Source organism: Pygoscelis adeliae, unplaced genomic scaffold (genome assembly GCF_000699105.1).
Source record: "Pygoscelis adeliae isolate BGI_AS28 unplaced genomic scaffold, ASM69910v1 Scaffold24, whole genome shotgun sequence".
NCBI lineage: Eukaryota > Metazoa > Chordata > Aves > Sphenisciformes > Spheniscidae > Pygoscelis > Pygoscelis adeliae.
This window is the reverse complement of record NW_008824806.1, coordinates 2,607,248-2,625,205: the sequence shown is the minus strand read 5'-3', so window position 1 is coordinate 2,625,205 and position 17,958 is coordinate 2,607,248. Positions and strand designations below refer to the sequence as shown.

Genomic DNA, 17,958 nt, shown 5'->3' with positions numbered 1-17,958 from the left:
GAGGGGTCTGAAGAACAAGTCTTATGAGGAGCGGCTGAGGGAACTAGGGTTGGTTTAGCCTGGAGAAAAGGAGGCTCAGGGGAGACCTCATCACTCTCTACAACTACCTGAAAGGAAGTTGTAGCAAGGTGGGTGTCAGTCTCTTCTCCCAAGTAACTAGCGATAGGACGAGAGGAAATGGCCTCAAGTTGTGCGAGGGGAGGTTTAGATTGGACACGAGGAAAAATGTCTTTACTGAAAGAGTGGTTAAACATTGGAACAGGCTGCCCAGGGGAGTGGGTGAGTCACCATCCCTGCAAGTATTTAAAAGACGGGTAGATGAGGCGCTTAGGGACATGGTTTAGTGGACATGGTGGTGTTGGGTTGATGGTTGGACTCGATGATCTTAGAGGTCTTTTCCAACCTCAATGATTCTATGAAATCTAAAGTAGTAGTTCTGGCTTATATTATGATACAATCACCAAATATTTTTCTTTAAAAAATAGACTAATATTGACCTGAGCTCAGCTGTGCAGCTCCCCGTGTTCAACTAGTAACTGCAAAATTCTTTGACCTGACTGGAGACATCTTCTCTATGCAAGTTAATACACAATCTTATAGCATCTGTTCTGACTGCATTTCTTAAGTGGGTCATTATGTAATATCTAGATGCTGCCGCTGCTGCTGCTGTGGGCTATAACACTGTAAGGAACTTTCAAAATCACTTAAAGTGAAAAATGTGAGAGAGCTCCAGAACCCCTAATTTGGTTTACAGTTTCCCTGGGAAAAGATGGTGGCTTAGTACATATACCAGACTTAGGTTTTGAAAAATTTTGTAAAACCTAGTATGAACAGATATGTTTATTTTACCCCACCTGACCTACTCAGTTCATTTAGAGATACTATAGATGTACAACACAGTCAAGTAAGTACCATACACAGACGCAGTGAAACAGGAAACAAAAATAATTTAATTTTCTTGCATGCTATATACATGTATATGCATACAGATCCAACATTTACACACTGTGGCTCAAATCTCCAGCTACTGATGCTCACCTAGGCCACTGAAGGCTCTTCACAAAAACAGAAGACCAACATGGTTGAACAGACAGATCAAGAGCTCTAAAATGGCAAAAAGGACAGATCCCATTCTACATGTTCTACGTACAAAACTAACAAGAGTCCTAACAGATAAGGAAATTATCTGAGTTTATTCTCAAAATTTAGTTTCAGATAGATCATGGCAATAATATGTAACGCTTGAGTGCCTACATCTTTGAGTACATAGTAAAGAAAACTGTTCTTTTTGGTGTGTCTATGCATTGCTGTAATTGAGAACTGAATTACTTAACACTGAACACCTAAAACGATTCATTTCCAATCCGTGAACTATTAGTTACATAGTGCATCTTACACTGCAGAACCACTCTCCTGATTTAATGCAACTACAGTCTTCCCTGCCATTTGATTAAAAATATTCATCCACTTTACTTTTCTCAGTGACGACCATCCCTGGAATAACTTTTAAATACAAAACTATGGATAGAAATGTAAACAAAGATGAAAAATACAATATTTTGGGGGCCACAAAACCACAAGTATCCCTAGAAATTTAATTACAATTAATGTACTATAACAGCACTTCAAAAAAATGTTGTCCATTTCAATCACAGCATCACAGAATGGCTAAGGTGGGAGGGACCTCCAGAGGTCATCTAGTCCAACCCCCCCTGTTCAATCAGGGACACCTAGAGCAGGTTGCCCAGGACCATGTCAAGGCGGCTTCTGAATATCTCCAAGGAGGGAGATTGCACAACCTCCCTGAGCAACCTGTGCCAGTGCTCGGTCACCCTCATACTAAAAAAGTGTTTCCTGATGTTCAGAAAGAACCTCCTGTGTTTCAGTTTGTGCCCATTGCCTCTGGTCCTGTCACCGGGCACCACGGAAAAGAGCCTGGCTCCGTCTCCCCCTTCAGGTACTGACCGACATTGATGAGATCCCCCCCGAGCCTTCTTGTCTCCAGGCCAAACAGTCCCAGCTCTCTCAGCCTTTCCTCATAGGAGAGATGCTCCAGTCCATTCATCATTTTCATGGACCTTCACTGGACTCTCTCCAGCATGTCCATGTTTCCTTTGTACTGGGGAGCCCAGAACTGGACACAGTACTCCCTCCGGGTGTGGCCTCACCAGTGCTGTGTAGAAACTTTCAGTCACTTTCAAGCTTCAAGAAATTACCATTAGTAATTTCCATTTTTAGCTTCCATCATGGAAGATCCTTCTGCTTGTACAATTCTGGGAAAAACAAACTTGTGTGGTTTTTCTTCAGCTAACTGAATATGGGAGACAAGGAATGAAGTCTTCATGTATTCAAGATTTTGAAACATTTTTCATAGTAGGCTGAGATGGCACTTACATGAGTTAAGAATAAATCTGGTAGCTGCATCATCTCTGAAGTAATTGGATTTAGAAGCAATTTAGCAATGTTTAAAAGAAGTATAATCACTCTGAACATAAATTTGATTCCTTAACATAGAAAGACATTGCAAGGGGTAGTTTTTGAGCTTGAAAATATGACAAAGACGAAATTAAGTTAATTTGGCTTTGCGGCCATTTCTATAGCAAGCAGGGGTAATATTAGACTTCATATTCATGGTGTACAAGGAAAACCCCACCCAATTGCTATGATCAAACTCTAAGTGCTCTAAGTGTACTTACAAACATTCTTGAGATATTCAGCGAGCTGTGCTTTGGCACAGTATTTTAAAAGTTCCAATTCTAGTGCCATAACAAACTAATGTAATTTATAAAATTAGCCAACCTTCACTCTTTGCAGTGCTATTGACTTAATTTTCTCTCTGGGTTTTTACTGACTTTTTATATCCTCTCTGGACAAGTAATTGCATCCTGAAACACAGAAATTACAAAAAGTTACCAGGGTGTGTCTGCATCATGCTGCAGAATGCAGTCTGCAATACAGCCAATCTAAGATGGTATATTTACTAAGTCCAGCACCGAAATTCTAGCACACATGTATTCTACTTTTAAAACCTGTGATATTTATTTTTGACACAGCTATACATTTTCCTATTCAAGAAGGCATTTAGCTAACAGGAGTTCTGTACTATGTTCTGCACATGTGCCGTTCCACAGTCACAACTAAATGAGCAGCCTGAATACACACTATGAGAATTAATTGCAAATCTTCAATCAGGCAAGTGATAGCAGCTACCAAATAGTGAGGAACAGCTTCTGCTCAGTGATGCTGATGCTTGGTGATGGTGATTAGATGTGAGGAAAATCTCTGACAGAGAATTTGGCTCTAACAAGACACAGTTTTGGTGATATTGATATAGTAAATCCTAAAATACATAGGCCTAATCTTTAACAAACATCCCTAAAATATTAGGACGGTCCCTAAGCATGTCTCCATAAATTCCCTGAGCTAGGAAGTATCAGATCTGAATTCTGCAAAAGAGATGAAACTGTAATTCAACAAACTCATCCAATTTCTGGGCCCCTGGGGAATGGGAAAGCTCCCACAGTGCTGTCTGACATGTGTACATATTAGCATTTCCATTCAGACCAGGAATGTGCTTTCAGAAGTCACCTAATAGTCCCCGGTTACCATGTTTTGGTTCACATCACGGAATGCACTTGGAAGGCACAAATTGGATTCTTTTAGATGAAACTAAGTGGGAAGATGTGCTCCAGAAGCTCCAACTATTAGCAGGCATTTAGTCAATCAGACTAGACTAGAGCTAGTCTGAAGAAATCCCATAAAAATTCTTATTCATTATTACTCAATTACCCCATTCCACACTGCAAGTCTGAGCTACTATTTCCCAAATTTAGGCATAGCCCAAATGCCTAGACTGAGAAAGTTATGATCATCCTACTAAGACTTCTTAATTTCATTTCTCTATCACGAGTTATTCTTCAAGACTTCAGAAAGTGTCCAGTAATTTTATTTTAAGATGGTGAGAATTCTGATTAAAAAGCATTGTGAACCTATCATCCAAGAACAATGTAGTTCTCCTCACAGTACTATCAAAGGTACATGATTACTGGCTTAATAGCTTAAAAAAAGACTAATGGCTAGACTAATAAAAAGTTGTACAGGAACAGGCACAACAAATAGAATTCATTGCACACTTCATTTCCAGCTGAAGTCAAGTGTCCGACAATGTTGTTCGGAAGGAAAAAGGCAATGCTAGGCTGATATACTTGTAGAACATTAAAATAAAATTCAGAGGAGAATAAATGCTGTGAAGGCAAAGATACACTGTGTACAAAATACATTAGTTGTGATGAATGTTAACAAAGTAATTGTCAATCAAAACACTGTGAAGTTGCCAAAGTATACAGAAAAGAAGATCATGTTACATATACATATAAAAATGAAGTGTAACATTTTCCCAGCAAGGCCAACAGAAGGAATGTTGAATGGTATCAAGTCAGAGCGCCAGCTCTGTGCCTCTAGAGGACTGCCTGATAAAAGCCTCTGCCTGGGCTCATTAAAATAGCTTTATCGCATCTCACAACTGAATTCAAACACACAGTTTAATTTATTAACATCCACAGACGAGCTATTACAGAACTCTCCTGGAACTACAAGCTTAGAGAACCACATCCCTAAACTATCAAACCATAAAAATGAATTTGGAAAAAATAGATAATAAGTCCTCTGTGGTTGTTTGTATGCAAGTGCCATTCTAATGGTGGTTTTAATAAGGCACTGGACAAAAGTTAAATACTTTTGGAGTACGTACACCAAAAATTATAACTAGAAAGGCTTAAGCTGGTACAGAAGTTAAAATATATGACATCTTTCTTGATTAAAGCCTCCTAGATACATCAGTCTTTAAAAATGAGAGAGGAATGAGCACACCTTATTTTATCATTAAAATAACATTTGGTAAAGACACTCATATAATGCGGAGGCACATCTTTTCAAGTGTGAGATGGTACAGCACTGATAAAAATAATCTGAATAAGAAGTGTTTGAAACTTCAAAAGCTTTGCTATTGCCTGTGACATTCACTTTTCATGTTTAAAAAATGTTTAAAGTAACTGTCTTCAGTTTTTATTTATGGAAGAGAGAACTAAGATGTTCATGCCACATATCAAATGTTCCAGAGCTAAAATATCCTTAGAAAAGATACAGTTCATAAAAAGGTCACTGACAAAGTTTCCTTTCTGAAGATCCAAATCCAATAGCTGGAAAGCTGTGCAAGTTGAAGCTGTACTTATCTATTTTATTTATTTGGAATATCTTTTCAGATCATAAAAAAGGGAAGTTCTGGAGGCCCTTGAGAATCCCTGCAGTCTTTCATCAAGCTTCCCATAGAAATAAGGTAAAGTTGATGGTTGTTATTTCTTGTAAGACAATGAGTCCTACCCCATCCCAAATTCTTGAGAGTTGCTTCATACAAAGGTAAAAGATTTGCTGCACTGCAGGGATGTAATTTACTCTACAGTGATTGCTCCTCAGACCCAACAAGAACTGGGACCTGCTGATCTCATCTCCCTGGAAGCAATAACTCCTGCAGAGCTCTTGTAGAATGAGAAGAATTACCATCAACAGGGGCAAGCTGGAATCTCTCCTTTGTGCGAGGCAGAAACTCCTGGAGCTAAGTTGAAATCTGTACCGTACTTTTATTTTTCCAATTTCAAGCATTGTAGTCAGTAAGCTTCCAACAGGTTTGGAAGTTAGAAGATAAAAAGCAACACTCAAAGACTAGTTATCATTTGTAAAGTAGAACACATCAAGTAGAGTTCCAGAGAAATAATCTATCTTGTAGAAACAGAATGGAGAAAAACTATTTAGGTAACACCTGTGTATCTGGGAAGTCTGACACTGCTGAACATGTTAAATCACAGGCTGAAGACAGGTGGAAGGCTGCTGCAAAAGGGGCAGCAGTTCATGCTTGAAAGTATAAACAAGACAAAAGTCTGTAAGATATACCAAATAAAGTTTTTGTCCTATTCAGTACTGTAAAATCTTGGCTATGCATTTCATCCATTTTGTGTACCAGGCTTTAAATGTAAGAAGATTTACTTAAGAACTAGGAAAAAGTTTGTACCAGGAAAGATAAATTCTGGAGTAGATTACCTAGTGGTGTTACAAAGCACCCAGCACTGGTGGATTTTAAGTACATTAGACAAAAAGCTGTCTGAACTACCATATAAATATTTGATCCTGCCTTGGGCCATCAGGATAAATAATAAGACTTCTCAACTTCTCTTCCAAACTATTTCTCTGTGATTCCATGTTTTTTTATTCCTTTTATCTGAAAATACAAATGAAATCCAATGTAAAAGAAATTTTGAACTGGCTTTTGCATCAGCCTTCTGCCCTGAGTAGACTGCATGGATTACATACAGCTGTATGTAATCAGCCTGGTTAGCCACTGTCTGCCTAGCATTCAGAGACAAATATAAACCTAGAAACTTGACTGAGTATGTGCCTATTTACTTTATCCTCAGCCAGAAAACCTACAACTTTGTCAGTGGTCTTGGTTTTTTTTCTTAAAATACAAGTTTCTCAAATCATGATATTACACAAAAATCTCAGCATTCCTTGAAGAAGTTTTGTTTCCCAGAAAGCAAATGATTAACTGACTCTTAAAAAGTTGCAGTTTCGGTGGTTTGAACTGGAAATACTCTCCAGTATTCTAAGTACAGAAACAGACTCTCTTTTGATACCCTTTTTTGTTTCTCATATTCTTTCACATTATATGAGCATTGCAAGATTACATTAGCATTACAAGGTGCATTGCCACTGTAGTTGGGTATCCTCTAAAGCCACAGCCTTTATTTTTGGTTTATGAAATTGAGGACTATGCCGGAAGAGAGAAAAGCTTTATTTCTTTCCCTCTCTTTAAGACATTTCAGAATCTGAAGGACTGAAGTCAACAGTTCAAATATGTATGACCAAGTATATTTCTTAAGTATAACAGGATGAGTCTCAGTTGTAAACGCTACACTGTATTGCAACTGTTGTAAGATCAGGCCTTCTAATCACAATGAAACAGGCACTGATGGATCAAGAAGATCTATATTAATTGCTTCAGTGCAAGGTGCATTTAATCAATACGCACTCTTCTTGGAACACAAACCATTGTTTTAGTGTTACTGCAACAAGAAACCAGTATCAGTTTATCTAATTAACTGTATGTTTACTATTGAATACACATTTCTTCTAACACTGCACCTGCAAAATGGACAATATACCATCTACACGATCAGCATTGTAAGTTGCCACTTACCAAATAGCGGTTTGATAATACCATCAACTTTTTCTTGTGTTTTCAGTGAGGAATTAGTCTCTTAACTGACAGCATTTCTGTACGTATTCTTTGTGATGCAGCATACGTGAAAACACACCATTAATGTTTTGGGTTCTTGAAAGGAAAAACACACACAAAAAAAGCCTACTTTCTTCTGAATTCTTCTATTGAAAATGTCCTAACAGACTGCCAGTTGAGTAGTAATTTAAAGTGCTGTTGATTAAATTGTCTATTGATAAAACACTGCTTAATAAGATGTTAGAAATTTACTGGCACCTTTCAAATAGCTTTACATTCCATTCTGAACAGGTCAAAACGTTCTTGCTTTTGCATTTCTAAGTATAGGCAGTTGTTTTTGAACCCTGGTAAAGTAAAACATACAGTTAAATTATGACTAGAGTTGGGTTGGGTTTTTTTCTTACAACATGGGGTTTTAGCTGAACATCCCCCATATCTTCAGGAAGGAAAAAAGTTACTGATTCTCAAGAAGTCTGGGATGACTCAAAGACTTTAGAAATAAGAAATGATCTTTATAAGTTTATACTGAAATATATAATTGCTTTATTCTATTTTAGTATTGGAAAATTAACTGAATGCAAACAAAAGGTACAACTGAAGCAAAGATTTTTACGAGTCTAAATAATGTCTAAATGTTGTACAACCCTGCAAGCTAAGTAATTAAGCAAGGTATTCAAGTATGAACCTGTATAATTTTAAGTCCTGCTAGCTCATATGTTTAATAAAGATTTAAAGTACTAGGGGGAAACTTGACAGCAGGTGTGCCACATAAAGAGCTATGTCACTGTATACCCTCAGTCACATCTGTTCCCTCCTGACCTTAAGTTCAATGTACTATTTTTCCTCCAGGCTACTGGAATTCAGTTTTATAAAACATGCATTAGGGACCCACCGGTTCCACTGGAGGCATCACATAGTCTCCTCTCCTTTGATTGACAATCAACCAACCTAGAAAGAAGTGCATGACCTCAAAACAATATCGCTCTGAGGTAAAAGATTATGCAACAAAGGTGAGAAAGTGCTCATTTAGGTGCGGGGTTCACGTGTGCCTTCCAAGTGGCAAGTAGAGGCAGAAGTGGGGAGCCATTGCTTGAAAGAGTTGGAGGTTTCAATCTCCTCCTGCAAAGAGGATCTTCATCACCACGTAATGAAAGGCAGAAAGGGCAAAACCTATCACCTATTTACCAAACCCGTCCTGCTATTTGACCTCCTCTTTCCCCTGTTTCCCAGCTAGGGAAACAAATTCGTAGTCCTATAGAGAGTGACTGAAAGCAATGGCTTTGAAGCAAACAATGAAGTGGGTTGATAGGTCCTAGCCACGGAGGTAGTTCTCTCATTTTCCCAATTCTGGACAGTAGGCTGGGAAGATGATTGCACAATGTGGCATATTCCAAAAAGCAAAACAGGAAAACCCCACCTCATCACCAACACAAAGACTGAAGAATGACATAGGATATAAAGTAGATCTCGGTACTGAAACAGTAGCATGAAATTCTCTGTATCTTAATCATACTGCACACTCTCACAACTTGTAGGTATATCTACTTTGTTTTATTATGGTTTTTTCTTAGGCACCTTAGATCTGGTAGACTGCAGACCCTGGCTGTGCAGAAATCAGGGCAGCACCTAAGAGTCAGTGTGTTTATATATTCAATTACAGCATCTTTTTAAAAATAACAATGAACTTTATTGTGTACTTGTTTCAGTTACCAGCAGGCAGATGCTGCCAGCACACAATACTCCAGAGAAATGGTCTAGCTTTACCTTTCTCTATAGACAGCATTACAACATGTGATACTTTTTATAATGTTGCATCTCAGAACAAAACAAAATAACCTCAAATGTCCATAAATCAACATGGAAAAGGATACATAGAATAGAAAGACCATTCACATGTAGGGTACCATTCACTTACTGAGCAGTGGAATATAAGTCAATAGTCCAAATGATTAAGGACATCTGGGTATCACCTGGTTAAAACCAGCTACATTGTCAAAACTCAAGACTGATGGTGATCTGAGGAACCACCTATCATAGTTACCAGCAGGCAATGAAGCAAAACATGATTCTATGGCTGGATCTGCTTGATATACATCTTTTATGTTGCTTCAAAAGAGTATCCTTTAAGGATTTTTCTCCTACTTATTTTAAGATAAACAGGATTCATTTATCTCCAGCTAAAAGTAATAGAACAGCAGATCCCAGAGTCCGCTTGATCAGATACCACTGAAGCCATACACACAAGGAGGCATTTCTTGATCTTTTTCCTCTCCTTTCTTTTAACTGCTCAGGCAGGGACTGCAATCCCACAGCCTACATTTCATTCTCCCAACACCCATCCGCACTGGGAAACCACATGCAAATAGACAGCACGTCCCTCCCAGCACTGCGTGTGTGTGCAGGGGCTTTCCCTGGCCCATCTCAGCACCTGGACAGGGAGGGGGCACTTGCTGCAGCAAGACACCCAGGAGTGGTTGGTACAACACACTTTGGCACACTCCAGAACAAACTGTCTCAAAAAAAGGTTAATGCTTTCTAGTGCGTTCTTTGAAACTATGAGCAGTAACATTCATGCAAAAAAGCATTATAGTAGTACTGGTTCAGTTGTTTTGAAAGTGTGATCATAGATTGTTAATTTATGGTACTTAGCATGTACACAGACATCTCTACACACTATAAAATTCCAAATCTCCGTGTTCAGTTGCAATAATGCTTGTATCTGACAGATGTTATTTAGAGTGTGACTTTCAGAAGATCATCCTTTCGAATTACATCAGTTAAGTATGTTAAAATTTAAAAAAGAAACCAAACTGTATTTTTACTCCATTCCAACTTACTGCAAGCAATTAGGACATCCTCCTTTTAGGACAGTTCTTTTAATCTTATTATGTTTATCTTTTGTTTGCAATGATGTTGTCTTTCAATATGTTTTTATTATAACATACGCTGTAATATCATTAAAAATTCTAAGTCAAATAACTATATTTAATTTTAAAAGTGAGAATTACGTAAATTTTGTAAATTCTTCCACGGGTTCTTCAACACTGACTAAAGCACACTCTATTGATAAATGCTTGTGGTGTAGAATACAATGTAATTTCTTTGTTTAGAAAGTGTTACCTTAAATTAAAACACAAAGCAAAAAACTGTAACATTAATACAAGCAAAGAACAGAACATATACAGTAACTTTTAAGCAATTAAAGACCGTTTTGGAGCACAAGCAACTAAATAAATAAATAACAACCCCCCCAATATTATTGCTTTCTATATGCAAACAGGGATATTTGTCAATATTGCAGACTCCATGTCTGCAGTGACTCAATGATTTCATCTGAATCATATTGTTTCTCCTCTATTTAATAAAACTGTTCAAGGATTTGGAAATCAATTGGTACAGATTACCAGAAACATTTCTGTGAGAGTGTACAGAAAGCAGAATTTCTTACCAAAAAGACATGTTAGGGATTTGACCCAAGAAGTCCTCAACTAGCAAAGTACCAGCATGACTAGCTTCAGCATTTCCCACTGCAGTCCTCACATGGCAGGGAAAAATAGCCAGAAGAGAGCACATCACTGCAACAACGCCCGGACAGCGAGTGCACCTTTGGTAACACTAGCCAGGTAGCACAAATTAGGGAAGCCCCCCAGTTATTGCATCATGCAGATATTAAGAGACTGGAGAAGGGATGCCTAGATATGCTTTTCATCTTACTGCAAAGCATTTAGATGAGTGACTCAATAAAAGGTTTTGGTCATTTGACTTTATTTCAAGATACACCCGAGCTATAAAACTTTTAATTACTGCTAAGTATTTCCAGCACAGCGGTTTCCTTCCTTTACAGGGAATCACGTAAACTTGATCTGTGTTTCAGTTCCAGGTTCAGTGTTCTCCTGATTTTCACAGATATTAGGGCAAAAATCCTTATTCATTGCAATTATTCCCATAGGTATCAAAGGGTTTATAGAAATAGTGACGATAGTCAAATGAGGTACTGTGCTGAAGTGCTGTTCTGGTTGTTCCCACTTTGGGCAAGGCTTAAAAAAAACCTGCACTGTGAAGAATCAGACCCATCACCACGTTTTATGGCTACTGCTTACCTTTCTAATAAATCCTAAATGTTTCTTCTGGATTATTAACAAAAGTAAACTTTGATTAAAAAATAAGAAAAAGATTTGTTATACTAAAGCCTAACGACTATGGTGATATTCACAAAAATTCTCTCTACTGGAAAGGTAACTGAAAATTGTGAGAACAAGACAACGTATCGGTAAAATTGGTCTTTTTTTGTATCATTAAAATAGCAAACCCTTTCTTACTGACTGCGTGAAATAGAGCAACCACCTTGCAGTCTGTGTCTTAGGACATTCAAAGCCTTTAATTTTGTGTAACCATGTCTATGCTGTCACCACTTAGTCATTTTGTGGCACACTGATATAATGTGCTGTATAGTGCTAGACATTTCACTGTGCTCAGGGAGGCTTCTGGGTTTACACTTTATTTGGTGAAAATATCTGGCCTACAAATAAAGATATTTTCTCCTATAATAAAATCCAAACATTTAAACATGAATCATTGTTCTTAACAGGGCAAAATATTTATAGTTAAAAATTCCCTATGATCATGCCTTCCACCTGTAGTTCATTTCTCCAGTGGACACATAAGCATCTAGGACATTCATGCCACTGAATGTGTCACTGCAGCATAAATTGTAAACATACAACAGGGGATCACAACTATAAACCGTACCTCTAAAGAAATTTGTTTTATAGGTGAAAAAGAATATAAAAGAGCAACACTATATTTGTTTTCAGACCTCTGACAGAAAGCTCCTTTTAATACCATATTAAGTCTCTACTAGGCTGCCAGAAAGCAAACACAGTACGTGTTCAGATCTACAGCTTTTGTTCTGTGTTTGGGTTTATTCTTAGAGGTGAATGAATCCAATATACTTTCAACCCAACCACATATTTTAAACTGCTGCCAGTTTATAGTTGTCTACAGACCTTCCAAATTCATAGCAGCAAGTCTAGGGCCCAACCTCCTCTGCTGCTGTATACACGAAGGCGATAACACAGCACTGACGCCTCCTGTAGAGTGTGAGAATAGAAAATGAAGAGAAAATGAACAAACCATCATCTATATTACCTATATGATCCCAAGACTCCTGTAATACAATTACAAAGTAATAATTAAGAATATCACAAAACAATTGGTTTCCATGCTTTCCATAGTTCCACAGACTCCAAAAAATACACATTCCATACGTTTTCGCTTCCACATTCCACCTGGTGTACTCAGTGGGAAATCTGGGCCAAATACCGCCTAGCCACCAAAGCAATAGCAACCAAAGACCTTGCCAGAGAAAACAGGATTCTGAAGTTAGTTACTACCAAAAAACTAACACCTATGTCAACCTTTTGTCCACTTACTTTTGACACAACCACACATTATAGTTCATGCCAAACATTATGGAGACATAATGTCCAAACCAGCCCTTTAACCTCTCTATTAACTATCTCCAGCTGTGCCACCACGCTGGGCTCCAAAGAAAGAAGGTTTTTATATCTGCACTTGTTACGCCTCAGAACAGGCCCAAGCCTATTAATTAAAGTGTGTGCTAATAAATAAGAGAATCCTACTTGATTCAGACCATATTGACTACAACTATTGAAAAACTGATTTGGCTCCTGGCCCAGTCCACGACCTTCTGCCAATGTTTTCTCTCTCATCTCAAATAGGAGTAATGGCCCCTGCTAATAGGAGACAATAAATGGCCAGCGTTCGTTTGGCAAGCAAGATTTTGAATACAGTCTATTTCGGTACTTGCAAGAGAGGACAAGCAGAATTGTGGGGGGATGGATAGTAGGACAGCCGGGCAAGAACGCACATATCTATGAAATAGTGAAGCAATCAGGCGTTTTTGTATTTTTAGATACTTTCTTTTCCAAGTGCCAAAGATTCTGAATAAATCACAATGGCAAACTGAGTGGCTGAGATGGGATAGATTACAGCTGAATGCTGCACAGCTCAAATATTCAGCTCCAACCCAAAGCATGAGTCCTAAATGCTTTTCTGATACACTGCAAAAGCTTTCCATGACACATGCTAGCTACCTCTCTTATGGCTACATTAACTGCTAGATACCATATCTGCCTCTGTATATTTCATGAAGTCTAAAAACACCTGGAAAGAGTCAGTTCTCTAAGCCCAATATACCTGAAACTTGTCCAGATGTTTGGTTATTTGTACGAACTCTCTGAGCACTGGTAGTAACTTTGAAACACAGAATAATGAAAAAGAAAGCTGTATTTTGTGCAAAACCTATAAAATTGATATTGGTGGGAAGCCAAGGTATTTTCAGCATTCATATAAAATATGACTCTCTATACTAGAATTTTGCATATAATTACTGCTTCACGTGCTCACTGAATACAGGAATTGGAGATGGAGGCAGAGACCAAATTTTACACAGAGGCTTACACCGCAGTCAGTTCTCTCAAAACTTCAGTTATTTCCTCCAACCTGCAGGAGCAGGATGCATATTTTATGCTTAAAATATTTGCATCTATTTGCATGTGCATTATAAAGATAGCTCCTTCATTAGATCATGAGTCCATTTAATTTATTCCTTCCCTTGTGTATTTGCAACTTTCACAAAAACGTGGCATTTGGAAGCAGCATTTCTAGCTGACTGTGGCTCCTACAACGAGAACGTATCTGTGTTACAGAAGGCTCAGGCAGAGACAGAAGATTCACTAGGATACAGGTGCACAAGATAAAATGGCCAGAAGGTCTCTCATATCTAAGACAACATGAAGAGTGTTTAGGAACAACAGATCATTAGCAGAAAAAGTGACACTGATGCTTGACTGACGGCACGTCCTATGGATGGAGCTCCTTGACAAACCAAAGCTTTCACACCGATACAAGTATTGGTGGAAGTCACTTGGAGAGTCACTGCCTGCTTTTCATCGTGTCAGATGAATCCCATCTGCGTTATAAAGGAATTAGAGCAATGCATACCTCCCTATTCCAGTATCCCTCAATAGGACACACTTTCATTTCAGATCAGTTGTATCTCAAAGTGTATAAGAAGCTGCTTCCTCATTCCCCTCCTCCCATCTCATCTTTTTTCCTGCAGTTGTTTTCCAGTGCCTTTTTTCCTCACTTTTGCCATTTTTCTTACCATCCCTTTTCCTAAATTCCTATTTTCAGCTTTTCCTGTATGTAGCTTCTTGTCCTTCTAGCACGCTTTCCTTTGAAGATCTAAGAACGCCTCAAGCAATAAGAGCAAGCCATTCATTAAAAGCAAAAGTGAACACCGTTATACAAGGATCTCTCAGAGGTATGGCAGAGAATACCAAACTCTAAGCAAACTTAAAGTTGGATAAACACTTTTTAATAGTACTATTTGGTCCTTCTTCTGCACATCATGCAGAAATGACAGCCTCTTTCCTGACATGCAGAATTTGCGACTGCCCTGTCTTGTCATAGAAAAATCTTCAAAACTTGTCATAAATAACTCCATGGCTTTTTAAAAAGATTTCTATTGTTTAAATAAGGACGGGTACATTGGTCAGCACAATACCCATTCTAAATTCACAATACCCTAAAGCAAAGCAACCAGTTGCTGTGATAGTATCTTATTCATATTAGTATTGCCAGCAGCTTAAGTTTGTCCTAGATATTGAACTCACAGGACACCTTGTGGTTAAACTTATTCTTACCCACACAAACTTTTTCTGATAATCTCCCTCTGCTCTTCCGGTTTTGCCAAGACCCTTCATGCCTTTAGCTGGTAGCAGATGAGTTTTGGCTATTAGTAGCACAAATACAACTTCCTCACAGATAAGACATTGATAAAGACTGTTTCATGGGGCAGAGGGATGAAACAGTTCATCCTTACAATGGCTCAATATGTAGGAGAGGAAATATTTTGTTACTTCAACTCTCAGCGGTGCTCCAACTGACATTACCTTGAATGTAAAAGATGCACTACATGTTGCAATACAGTAAATGTAAGGGGAAGAGCAGCTGAAGAGAGTCATTACTTGTTAAAAGGTACAAAACGTTTCCTTTGTCATTAATAATTTTCGTAATTTAAGCTGCTAGTGTATTACCCAGGCTTTATTTCACTTGGAAAAATGAAACAGAGGAACAGTTGCACTCCTGTTCATTTTCTGACCATGCACTACCATCAAATCCCTGTAACAACTCTACTGCAGGCATTACCATTTAAAAATAAGTAACGTTTTAAACATTGTTTGTATTTGCAGAGAAATAATGAGAACAAATGTACTGAATGCTTCCTCATTAAGTAACCAACAGACAGGTACATTCAGAAATGCTGATGGTACTGAAAATGAGTTGAAAGCTTGGGAGTCTGGAGGGAGACAGCTAGAGAATAGAAGGGTGGAAAGGGAAGTCTAGATGAAAAAGGGCCAAAATTTGGGGAAGATGAACATACGTGTGCTCTCTCACATAAGGAGGAAGCAGTGAAGCTAGGCACTTGCTTAAACAAAAATCAAGCTAGTGATGAGATGCAAGTTGAGCGGTGATCTAACGTATGTCATTCTCCAAAAGAAAGGAGGTATTGTCTTTTAGCTTTGTCATTTTTATGTTTCCATTTCCGGCGTAAGAGCTTACTTTTGAGAGATGTTTTTCCTACAGGAACTCATATTTCTGTTAGACTTTGCTTTTTATTCTAAAACAGTGCAAAAGTATATCTTACTACCTCTCACCATTACAAGCGTAAAATGAATTAAAGGCCTCATTAATTTCTAAAAGCTACAAGGCATGCATATCAGGAGAACCAAAATGGAACACACACCTAATATACAGTTCAACTGAAAACATTTTTTCTGTAAAAATATCATCTTGGTATTTCATATTATTTGTATGACATGGATTCAGATCATATTTCCCCAGTTTTCGTATAGACACTTTGCTGTTACTGCTAACTGTACCTGTAAGATGAAACGTTAAGCTGCAAACCCTCGTTATGCTTCAACACCTATAGTAATGATCCATAAACCAAATTATTCCTCAATAGCAGCTGTGCAAATCCACTGTGTCTAAATTATGACCTTAGTTTTGTTTAGCCCAAACAGTCCTGCATGGTGGTCGCACAGGTGTAGCTAAGAGCCTGCCCAGTGTTTGTCACTGATGATGTATGTGTTATGGAAGAACAGGCTGACTTTCAGATCTCTAACAGACTAGAGCTGTAAGGCTGACAGTGGTATGTAGAGGGAAAAGTCTTAATTATAACTTGGGGGACTAGGATCTGAAAAGCAGTGAGAAGTATCACAACATCACTTTGGTGGCCGAGTCCCTTGTTGGATAACCATAATGACTAAGTACGCATTTTTTTCTGAAGCTTTAAAGAAATGCAAAGATGGATTAACAATTGAGCTGATAGCCTAAAACTAATTGCATACTCAATTACAAAAGTTCCCTATCCCCAAAGCAAATGATCTAGTATCCTATCTGAAGGGCTACAAGCCCTAACACATGAGAAAAGCTGGGACATAAAGAAAAGAGTAAAACCAAGTACAATCCAACAGAGGACACGTGGCTGTGAGCCTCTTCTAGCAAGCAAAAAAACTATTCTGAAGCATCAGAAATCAATCAAAGGGTGGGACTCCACTGCATCTTTCAAGCAACTTCACGGCAAGGCTGTTATCCTACACTGGCATCACACAGTTTGTGAGAAATCTAGCAACACAGCAGGAAACATGAAATAGTTTTCCATCTTTCCTTAGAAAACAACTTCCCCTATTTTTGATTGGTTATTTTGCAAAGTTTTTCATTAACTCTCCAACCATCACCTGTTTAACCATCTTACCTTGAACCGGGCACTTTTCTCAGCAACAGCATGTTACACACATTGCACCCAAGCAGCTTCATTTCTACATAACTCTGTTTCCTGCACATGCTGGGAGAAAACTCCAACACTCCAGGAGTCACACTCACCGTGGAGGACAGCAAAGCATGCTTTTCTCCTCCCTAAAATGCAAGTTATTTTGTGACCTTTCTCGGGTGAATATGCAACTGCAAATTGCAATACGGAGAAGAGAAAGGCACCGAGTAGCCTTTGGCTTACCAGAAGAAGCTGGTCTCCATCAAATAGTAGCTACTTGGGCATCAGGAAGGTACAAAGGAGATCAAAGCAAGGAGGTCTAAGTGGGACCGATCAAAATTACGTCCTGGGAGTTAGTAACCAGAGAAGATGTGCATGATGCGCCCCGGAGGTTCATACCCAGCCCCAGGTAATTTCAGCGAAGGCAAAAGTACCAGTTAGGTCACAGCAGGCATCTTACCGCGGGCTTCGCAAAGCCTTGAACGTTTCTTAGCCTGCGATCCCAAGCATTAAGCGTTTGCTTACTGTCCCCGTAGATGCACACACATTTTTCCAAGACAGCACAGATGCGTTTACCTCATGCAAGCAGGCAGCTCCCCCCTCCCCGCCCCACGCCAAGTTGCAAGACTTGCTGCGTAAAGGTGGGGGGCGAGACCCCAAAATAACTAAGAAAAACCCCGCGCCCCCGCGCCGCTCGCGTCCTACCGCCTGTGGAGCTGGCCTCCGCCAGCTGCGCCGAGATGCTCTCCACCCTCCTCACATTCATGCTGGGAGGCGGGAGGCGCCCGGAGCCGCGGCGAGGCGGGAC

At 38.9% G+C, this 17,958-nt stretch overlaps 1 protein-coding gene across 1 annotated transcript in view; it reads right to left on the bottom strand.

Moving 5' to 3' along the window:
* Positions 1–17,916, bottom strand: part of KCNIP4 (Kv channel interacting protein 4) — a 466,638-nt gene extending 448,722 nt beyond the window's left edge. Inside the window, exon 1 of the mRNA XM_009324063.1 lies at positions 17,856–17,916. Coding sequence (XP_009322338.1) covers positions 17,856–17,916 — 61 coding nt within the window. The remainder of the gene's footprint in view (positions 1–17,855) is intronic.
* Positions 17,917–17,958: the final 42 nt, after the last annotated feature.